At 38.1% G+C, this 11,317-nt stretch overlaps 1 protein-coding gene across 6 annotated transcripts in view; it reads left to right on the forward strand.

Annotated features, from left to right (window-relative positions):
* The window catches only part of LOC104116494 (protein FORGETTER 1-like), a 54,732-nt gene extending 43,463 nt beyond the window's left edge, over positions 1 to 11,269 (forward strand). For 2 of the 6 annotated variants that reach the window (XM_070182056.1, XM_070182054.1), the window contains one exon: positions 5,029 to 11,269. In XM_070182056.1, the coding sequence (XP_070038157.1) occupies positions 5,029 to 5,123 (95 nt within the window). In that variant the 3' untranslated portion in view covers positions 5,124 to 11,269. Of the gene's footprint in view, positions 1 to 5,028 lie in introns of those variants that run through there. The other 4 variants (XR_011410191.1, XR_011410190.1, XR_011410189.1 and 1 more) reach the window with 4 other exon arrangements.
* Positions 11,270 to 11,317: the final 48 nt, after the last annotated feature.

The following is an 11,317-nucleotide window of genomic DNA, read 5'->3' on the forward strand; positions in this document are numbered from 1 at the left end:
ACACAATCCGGTGGGAGTTTCGTACTGACTTCTTATGAGGCTGGTACTCTTCTAACTGGCTTTATCGTAGAGCGATTATAGAATATGGCTACTGTACTAGCTCTCTTGTACCTCTGATATTAAGAGTGATCCTGTAATGTTCTCAATCACGATTTCTATATTTTTCTGGGTCCAATAATCAGACTCTTGATTTACTTCGTTGATATAACTCTTTAGTTTTCTCCTTCTTCTGATCAGTCTTTATGTAGGCTTAAGCTACCTCCCGATATGTGGTTCATGGTATTAGTTATTACGTTTAGCCTTTCACAGGCGCTGAGGAATGTACATGATACAATCCTTTAATAATACAATCCTTCATCTATGACCTGGGCTTAATTCTTTCTTTTAACTTATACTAGAATCTTCTACAGTTGTATATGTTGCATTTATAAAACTTCCAAACTCTTAAGTGCGTTCATAATGTAACTAACTCTGGATCATGAATCGAATAATTCTTTTTGTTCCATCTCATCTTTCTTCAAACGTAAGCAATTACTTTTCCTGGTCTTTCTGCCCCCTTTTTGCGTGCATACTTAGCTTATCTTCGTGCCCATGCATATTGGAAGTCCATACAACTCATATGCTCTTGAATATCACTTCTAATTTTACTTCCGGTTCATTAGCCACAGTAGGTGCTATTTTCTTATGGAGTGCATACAATGTTGTTGTGAGACTGTTGTTATAAGACCATTTCCTCCTTAGGTCACCCAGCTTAGGTTAAAGCTTCCTTCCTTACTTTCTCAACCAGTCTATCATTGTAGTGTTTAGGGAGGATTCTCAAACTCTTGTAAAGCTGCGAGCTAATTACACCTAATACTTAATGTCCTTTCTCTCCTATAATTATCCGTAGTTTACGCTCGTGTTCTTGTAGGGTTACTTTTGAACTTAAATTTTGATTGTTTCCAGTGGCATCCTCTTTTATTTCGGTAACACTTATATGTCACCTATAACTACCCCAACTTCTATCTGAATTTTTCTCAACGGTTTCGAGGTCATATCTGTGAGACTGAATTCCCCATATTGGGTTTTACTATGTTTATCTTGCAGGATCTACTACCTCATTTGTAATCCCCTGTTTAGCCAAAACTAGGCTCTTCCTGAATCAATTACTGACTACTCGTTGGCCCATTCTCATATCAATATTTCGTGTAATCTTTCTTGGGTCATTTCCTTTATCTTAACTTATGTCTCACACGTGCTCCTTATCTATCAATAACATCTCAGGCAGGAACCCTTACTTCCTCTCCTTGACGTCGTGCTTGCATAATATTCTGGAATCGTAGCACATCTGTAGGATTTAAATAAGTGCAATCTCATCCCCTTTTCATTTTTGTCGCACTCTTCCTTTACCATTCCATAGTTACTAGAATTATTTAATTCCGACTTAATGCCACGTAACTCCATATTCCCCTCTTTAGGGGAGTACTGAGAGCTGAAGCCACGAGGATCTACCTATAGATGTTTTACCTCTTCATATTTGGCGTCATTTCACAACATCAATAACCCTTACTCGCTTGCGGCAATCCTTCTGTACCAAGGATAACAAATTCCCTTACTCGCAATGGTGACACTTAGTGCAACTGGCACATACAATCCCTTAAGCTTAACTTTGCTCATATTGCTTAATTTAGGGAAGCGTCTTCCTGAATGACCATTTTCTGAATTTCTCATGAATCGTCTTCTCTTGTCCATTCTATTATCGCCGGAACGCAAATCTGAAATTCTCGTGATACTGACTATTATCAAGTCACTCAGTCCCTAATTCATGTTTAGTTTATCTTGTTCACCACCCCATACTTATTTCTATTATTCTGGGGTCTAACGTTTCCTTCCGGTAGTTGCGTTGGAGTCACGAACCTATTTTTCGAAGTGAGAATATGACTTTATGGCCTATACTCTTTTGTTGCCTCAAAACCTGTCACCTTTCGTATTTTCCTTCCCCTGACTATTGACTCTATAATACTGCCATTTTTGTTTTGATATACTGTTGTCATCCATGGTGACATCTTACTCATAATGCTTCATTAACTCTCTTCTTATTTCCCTGCTAACATCTTTGTCTATCACCTTATTCTGAAAACTTCAACAAGACATTCTCTTGCTTTTAGCTCCACTTGCTCCATCTACTGACTCTTCGGGTTGCCTAACATTCTCTCTCTACTAGGGACGGGAGCCATACTAAGATAATATTTATCCTTTCCAGGCTTCCAGTGCTTATATTTGTAGTACTCATATCTAGTTGTACTATTGTAGGGTGCACCATCGAGGTGTCTCACCAGGAGATCCATTACCATGTTTGCACTATGCTTCGGAAATGTCAACCAACTCTACCAATCCATTCACTATTTTGGGTTACTCTATCCCCAGTCGGATCCTGATAACCCGTTCTTCTCTTAAACTATGTCTGTTAGCTCCCATAGGGCATAACTGAGATCAGTGTGGCCAATTGTACATACATCTGTCACTGTTGAAGGTAACTCAAAATGCTTATATCTCCCTTCCTGAATAATGATAATCTTTATTAACTGGGTACCTTGTACCCTTCTTCATCTTGCTTCTTTTACTCCTTGAAACTTGTATTTATCTTCTGAATCTCTTATTGTCTTTCACCATAAAGGTGGATAAATATTCTTGCCTTAAGGCTCTTTATCAAGAGGCTTACACGTCTTAGTACAGATATGATCTACTGAATACCGCATGTTTATCCATCATAAGCATGATACAAAAATCGAGTCCCTCTGACTCAACTCTTGCACAGCTATATCTCTTACCAACCGTCTTTCTAAATGTAAGCATCGTTGAATTACAAATAGGATAGAGTTTAGGAAATTGAATTCTTACAACTGAGCTCTACCACACGATCTAGAGTAAGAAGAAAGAGTGACAGTCCTAAATGCTCTGTAGCCTCCTGCTTATAAGTGTGGTGCACGACACACCCATAAACAAGACTCTACTAGACACGACTTGTAGACTCCATAGGACAGAACTGCTCTGATATCACTTTTGTCACGACCCAAACCGATGGGCCGCGATGGGCACCTGGTACCTTACTCAATCGAGTACCAACGTAACGTATCTTTCTTATTAAATCATCATATACATGTGACATACGGGCCTAATAGGCCAACATGATCATTTATAAACTCAAAACATAGGCCGACAAGGCCGTACAATCTTTCACGTACACGACATATGTCTACAAGCCTCTAAGGGTACAGAAATGTCATAAAGGTCAGGACAGAGCCTCGCCATACCAAATAATACACATCTAAATCATACTAACCAAACAAGCAACTCCGGAGTAAATGGAGTGCACCAACATCTTCCGCTCAGCTGATCGCCTACTTGGAGGACTATTGACCTGTCTATCGGGATCTGCGGGCAAGAAACGCAGCATCCCCAGTCAAAAGGGACGTCAGTACAAATAATGTACCGAGTATGTAAGGAATAAAAATCAGTAAATAATAAACATGAGAGAAACATGAAGTAAAACACTTGACATGTATGTCTGCATAGCTCTGTGAATCATTTTATTTTTATAATGCCATGCATATATGTATAAATGGCATACCATGCATAGGTATATGCGTTCATAACATCATCAAGCCTCTGAGGGCATCCCATCATATCATTTCATCCATTGTGGACAAATCATCAACGTATACCCGCTGATCAGGTGGTGGTGCGTATATACCGCCATAACCGTTTCCCATATTCCATATATATATAATATACATATATGCGCATATATAATGCCATCTGGTCATGGGTCAATGTGTATGTATAAATGCATAAGAAATACGTTAATAATATTTTCTCGGGATGTCATAAAAATAATATACCTTAAGAAATACGTTAATAAGATTTTCTTGGAAGGTCATAAAAATAATATGCCTGTCGGATAAATTTTATCAAATACATATTTTTCTGAGACCCAGGAACAGAAGATATAATAATAATTCACATGGGGAGTCAAGAATATAGACACCCCTAATATTTCTATGAATAGAATCATTTATGGAAATTGTGCATTTGCTCATTTCGTTCGTGTCGTATAGATCATGCCGAAAGGAAAGAAGGGATAGCCTTAACATACCTGGAGTAGGGAAAATCCGTATGATATTTTTGAGAAGAATTGCACTGTACTTCCTTAAAATTGCAAACTCACACGTTGCTTAAGATGCTATGAAATCTCGGTTTGAATCATTGAATATCCGCACTTTCCTATGTTGCTCCAGATTGAGTTGCTATTCTTTGATGTTGAAAGATGAGTATATGGTCCTTATCTCCTTGGTCATGATTTTACCAAGATATACACCTTCTAATGGTTTTCACGACGAGTCCAAATGGTTCAAATATGTGTAACCGTTTGTTTTGAAATTAAAAATCCTTATGTTGGAAGATAAGTATCCTTTGTTTGCCACCTAATCTAATATGACTTAAGAGTCATTTGCTTGGTTTAGTGGCTTGCCTCCACGTGAGGGTGGGGTGGGGATTTTAATCATTATCCAACTTATTAGTTAATTAGGTAATGTCATGTTACCCGGTAATTAACTAATTATCCATATAATTAATAATTATCCCAAATTACTTAAAATATTACTCATTTTTTTGCATATATAAACCTTACTATCATGGCCATGTGGTACCTTGTATGGTACTAGTCCGTAAATATCGGGTATCATAGCTTGGACCGTATTTCATCCCAAAATGTCAAACTTTGACGAAATTTCTTTTCTTCAATTTGCTTACCCTTTTTCCTTCACAAATTTAATCATCACATGTTTGAAATAGCATAATGCTTATATTTTAAAAATAACCTCATTTCCAAATTTTACGTCGATTAACTTACTACGAAACTTTAACATACGAAAATACGGGATGTAATATCTCATTTCCTAGCTTTCATCAATTAACTTATGGCGTACTTTCACGTACGAAAACACGAGGTGTAACATAATTCTATCGATTCTTTTGCTATGCTTGCAGATTCCTTCGTAAGAGCACACGTCGGGGCCATAAAAGTCGAGACCAGGAAATCGGACCTGTTCAAAGTAAGACAAAAGCACACGCTGGGGCCATAAAAGTCGAGACCAGTCACAGACGATTGGGCTGTTCAGGCTTTCACTTAAGGTTTGAACGAACGAAATTCGACGGCTTCACGGCGGTTGAAGCATAATCTGATCGTGTACCCAACTATTACTTGGGCCGATGTGCATAATCGATACCAATCAAAAATTAGAGTCGAAGATGATCAGTTGGGGTCTGAACCCGCTGCTTGAAGGGATATCAATCGAGAACAAGGTCTGAACAGGGACCGATACCGACCGTATAGCGAAAACCACAGAACCAATGATTGAGACGTAACCCCGGACAAAGCAACAAAAAATGTGATCGAGGCCAGGGGTCTCGGGGGCTGATGAACAGAAATGGGTTCGACAGACCTACCGGATCTAAAGAAGCACTACGGTTATCGGAGTATAACTTCAGCATTGATGCACCTGCCATCGTGTCGGCTATCGGACGCATCAAAGACACTAAATGGCCTCGACCCATGCAGATTGATCCTGCCCAGAGGAATCCCAATCAAATGTGTGAATATCATGGTACCCATGGCCACAGAATGGAAGATTGCAGGCAACTAAGAGAGGAGATAGCCCGGTTATTCAATAAAGGGCACCTTCAAGAATTTTTAAGCGACAGGGCCAAGAACCATTTCAAAAATAGGGATTTCGGCAAACAAAACGAACAAAAAGAACCACGGTACATCATCCACATGATCATCGGCGACGTCGATACCCCTCAAGTGTCGGTGCTTAAATGCACTAAGACCTCGGTTATGAGAGAAAAGCGGCCTCAAACTCAGGATTCCGCGCCCATAGGAACTTTGTCTTTTAATAATGAAGATGCAGAAGGAGTCATGCAACCTCATAACGATGCACTGATAATATCCGTACTTATGAATAAAACTAAAGTTAAGCGTGTGCTAATTGATTCAGGTAGCTCGGCCAATATTATTAGATCGAAGGTTGTAAAACAACTCGATTTACAGGACCAGGTCGTACCCGCAGCCCTGGTTCTAAACGGATTCAATATGGCATGTGAAACCACCAAAGGCGAGATAATTCTGCCGATAAATATGGTCGGGACCATCCAGGAAATGAAGTTTCACGTAATCGAAGGCGACATGAGGTACAACGCCCTTTTTGGAAGGCCATGGATCCACAACATGAGAGCTGTACCGTCAACCCTACACCAGGTTCTTAAATTCCCAACATCGAAGAGAGTCAAAACAATGTACGGTGAACAACCGGCCGCGAGAGAAATGTTTGTCGTCGAATAAGCAATTCTGATATCCTCACCTTTGTATGAGATAGCCATTGTAGCTGTATTAATTCTTAATGTTCTGTTTCATACCTTTGTACTGCTGGTTGATAAAATTTTGCCCATACTTGGAGTCCACATGGTGTGTTCCTAATAAAGTTATCTGTTTTAGGATTAATAATTCAATAATTAGCATTTAATTATGGATTTACTACTTTCTATTAATTATATTTTAAAATGGTCATATTTGTCTGGACCTTTTGCAGCTGAAATCTCCATCTACACCTATGTTATGATGTTAATGACAGCTTTTGCACTATTGAATTTTACGTGAGGAAGAAGAATCTTTTAAATGAAGATTATATCTTCTTGAAAAGTTAATAGATATATTTTTTTTTGTTTAAATTCCTACCAAACGTTCGGTAGCCTATTTAGGTTTTGGCTAATCTAGATTCGCACTTTGAAAAAAAACTTTGGGCGTAAGGCGCTCCCTACCATAGACTACTCCATATTCAGGGCTTAGACCCGACTCTCTTATTAAGGAGATTCTTGCACATTAATGGTTCTTGCAAGATTCCTTATTAAGAGGATAGCTACTAGCTTACATAGCAATGGCATGTATTACTCGTCAGTCTATATACGGTCGAAATTGATTTCGGTCATCGTACGATTGATCGAGATGGTATCATAATGGACCAAAGAAAGACTTCATAATATCGAGATGAATTCCGAAGATGGAACGAACGAGCTTCAAATTTTAGGTATAGATCAAACACCGAGTTCAAAATCATTATCGAGCTCGGGTCCGAAACGAACTATGATGAGATGTTATGGAATCGAGCTTAAGGGGCAGAGGCCAACCGATACCGATACCGAGCCCGAGTCATTACCAGATCCCGAGTCGGCATTGAGCTCAATTCCGCATCGAGTTCTAAAAACAATATCGACCAACACCGAATCCGATCTAGCTCGAGCTCACAGACAAGAGTCGTTGCAATCGCACTAAGGGAGAGAATCTCGGCGGGAATTAGGGAAAAGCTTATTTATCATTGGTTCCCCACTATGTATTTTTAATTATATCTAAAGTAGGATCCTCCACTATAAAGAAGATGGCTACATTTCTGTAAAAAAAAATAGTTTTTGCTTACATTGTAACCAAAATATCATACACTATATTGAAGGATTACACTTTTTGGATTCACATATTGATTCATCTTGCTTAGTCCTTAAATCATCTTCTTTCCAACCTTGTATATTTTTTATTCTTTACAATCCGTATTTGATAATTTCTATTTATCCTTACGATTTGTATTAAGTTACACCACATATCCTTAGAACTACGTATAAATTCAACTCTATCCATTTTTCGAGTAAACACAGTCAACTCACGCTTTAACACAACTAGTACCCCATGAATGCTTATCTTTCTATACCATTTATCGTTTTTACTATGTAAGGATAATTCCTTCTTTCCCGATGAAGTTAGAAACTTCTCCATGTACTATTGAAACCTTGTTGTTGACATCTCGTTCTAGTTTTTGTCCTGATAGAGACTCCAGCTTCCTGTTTTCATCTTGTTGATACCTTCCATTGCTACTATAGAGAATGCCCAACAATTTCCCTTATTTGATTTTCTTTTTCATGTAGCCCGAAGTGGAAAAAAGAGAAAGAAAATGGAAAACGATTTCTTCTCTAACCACAATTTCCTTCTTTATTGACTAGCGTGACAGGGTTGCTCTTTTTCTTTGTTGACAATACTGGGCCACTTGACAGCAACTAAAATGATTAACTGTTGGGCCTCATAGTTTTATACTTAGTTTGGTCCTCTCTGTATATCCGGCCCATTTTTATTTTACTCATTCATTTGTATATACAATACATATAGAAAATTTTGGACAGAACTAATAAAAGAATAAATTCATTTTCTCTCTCTCTAATATTTTTCTCTTTTCGTTTACCTCTCTCTTCTCATTATTAGAGTTTCAATTCTAAATCAAATCTTTCGATTACACTAAGGATCAATGAATTAACATGGTATCAAAGCCTATTATCGATCGTTTATGGCTCCACATATCCACTGACGGTGTTTGTTTCTCAAGTTCCTTTCTTGTCGAAATTTTCATTGCCGGAAAATTTCTGAATTTTTTCTTCGATTTTGAACGATTTGGTCATAATTGATGAATGCTAAAGAGTTTCAGAGAAGGTGAGCTATTTCTTTGGAAAATTTGTGGCTCGATTCTGCAAAGTACATTCATCCCCAATTTCCGACTCTACCGGTGGTATCAAAGGTCGTGGTGGTTTTCTTTGTGATAAATTGAAGGCATTTTTTCTTTAGGTCGCAAAGAAGGACGATAATATCCTTTCATTACTCAATTTTGGGTTGAAGTGTTGGTAGATACCAATTTTATGTTTTTGTGTACAAACTTGACCTAACTAGGGTTTAGAAATGGAGTAGTCCTGAAGTGAGATCGTCAACTACAGTTGATAGTTTTGATAATTTTACTATACCTCCCTCTCATCCTTTCTACATGCATCCCTTGGAAAGTCTAGGTGATCACCTGGTATCCCATCCCTTTGATGGCGATGGTTTTGTCATTTGGCACAAAAACATGCTTACTATCCTCTCTGTTAAAAACAAGTTAGGTCTCATCACTGGTAGGGTATCCAAACTACAATTTAACTCTCCTTATTATCATTTTTGGGGAAGGTGCAATGACATGATCATTGCATGGATAACAAACTCTTTGTCTAGGGATATAGCCAACAGTGTGATGTGTTTTGACACTGCTAAGGATGTATGGACTGACATTAATGAGAGATTTGGTACTTCTAATGGTTCTAAGTACATTCAACTTCAAAGGGAAATTAGTCTCACTTCCCAAGTTCATTTAGATATTGCTACCTATTTTACTAAACTGGGAGGTCTTTGGGATGAGCTTAGTACTGCTTATGTTGGTCTTGTTTGTTCCTGTGGTGCTCTCCCCAAATTCATTGAAGAGCAAAAAATCTATCAATTCCTCAGTGGTCTGAATGAGTCGTACTGTACCTGCAAGAGCAACATCCTTAGGATGCCATCCATTCCTTCCCTAAGTAAGGCATACTCCATGCTACAACATGATGAGAAACAGAAAGAGACTTATATTCCTGTCCCTGGTTTCTCCCATGATTTTGCCTCCTTCAATGCTTTAGCTGGTTCTTTAAACACTTCTAAGGGTTTTAATCAGAGGGTCCAATTTGATACAAAGAGAGGTTCTAGTTCATCTTCCAACCTTCCATGCAGATATTGTAAGAAGCTCGGGCACACCATTGATAAGTGTTATAAGCTACATGGCTTCCCCTCAGATTTTAAGTTTACCAAGAATAGGAGATTTGCAACTTGTGTTAAGTCTGATGGACATCTTCTGGAACTTGCCTTTACCAAACCAAATTCCTTTGATACAGTGGACATGGATTCAGTAAAGAACAATACCAACATCTCATGACTCTGCTTCAACAAGTCCACACATCTCCTACTCTTCATTCTGAGAATGTTGTCATTGAAAATGCAGGATTTGCCAACTTTGTAGGTTTATACAATCAACCTGAGGTGCATTCAGCTTATTTTCATGCATGTACAGTTTCACACTTAGGTTTAAACCCACCCTTGGATCATAGATTCTGGTGCCACCAACAACATGACACCACATAAACACTTACTTCACAATCTTAAGCCTTTAGTAACACCTTTCCTAATTACTCTACCTAATAGATATAAAGTAAAAGTCATATCTACTGATTCTTTGATCCTCAGGGCAGATATGATTTTACATAATGTCTTATTAGTTCCCTCATTCCATTTCAATTTGATCTTTGTACACAAGTTACTTATTCAGTTCAAATGTCTTGCAATCTTCACTATTTCAAACTGTATTTTATAGGGCCTTTCTCTGAGGAGGCCTCTGGATATTGGTAAGACTGCAAATGGATTGTACTTCCTGCATTCAACTGATTCTCATTTTCCTTTATTTGTTCCTAGTTCTGTTTCTTCTTCTGGTCAGACTAATGTTTCTGTTTCTGATCCTAGCACTACTGTTGTTTCAAATTCTGTTGATCATTCTATATCTCATAGTTCATATTGTAATCCATCTATTGTTGGTAATAAAGATGATGTATTTTGGCATCAAAGATTAGGTCACATTCCATTTGCCAAGATGAGATCTATTTCATTTCTGTCAAATAAGGTGTCAACTAAACAACCATTTTTATGCAATGTATGTCCAATGGCTAGACAACATAGAATTCCATTTTCTGATAGTACCATTCACTATTTTCTTCCTTTTTAACTTGTTCACTTTCCTATTAATTTCGACTAAAGCTTCGACAAATTGCAGAAAAGAAAGCAGCTTTGAATATTCATGGAGATGGAGCTTTTGAGAATTAGGGCTTTTTTTACATCTGATAATGGAGAAAGGGTAGAGGAAAGTCGGGTATGAATGAGACTCCAACGGTAAAATTTAATACTGTTAAAAGGGGAGTGATTTTACCCCTCCTAGAGGCCCCACGCGCGACGAGGATCACTCAATGTGACATGTCAGTGTTTTGTGTTTAAATGATACATGAGGTAAGGGGCTGGAGTGTCAAAATGGAAAAGGCCTGAATAATGTGTCAAAATGAAAAGCGGAACCGGGCCGCTTATGAGTTTGGCCAATATTTTGGTTGAACATGGGACTTCTCATACGTCGTCATACGTGCAGTTGAAAGGGTGTGTATGACAGTACGAGTTAAAATATATCGATGCTGCTCATTCCTCATCATTTTGTGCTCATAAAATGATGGGTCCTCTTCAAAGAAATGTTATTTCGGTACTTACGAATAATACATTATGTAATCTATATTTTATTCGAGAGGGATCAAGATTAATTCTCAATCTTAACCACGTAGGCAGTCTTGTCAATATTGAAGTTTTAGTTTCCCT

The sequence above is a fragment of the Nicotiana tomentosiformis genome, chromosome 8, assembly GCF_000390325.3.
Source record: "Nicotiana tomentosiformis chromosome 8, ASM39032v3, whole genome shotgun sequence".
NCBI classification, from domain to species: domain Eukaryota; kingdom Viridiplantae; phylum Streptophyta; class Magnoliopsida; order Solanales; family Solanaceae; genus Nicotiana; species Nicotiana tomentosiformis.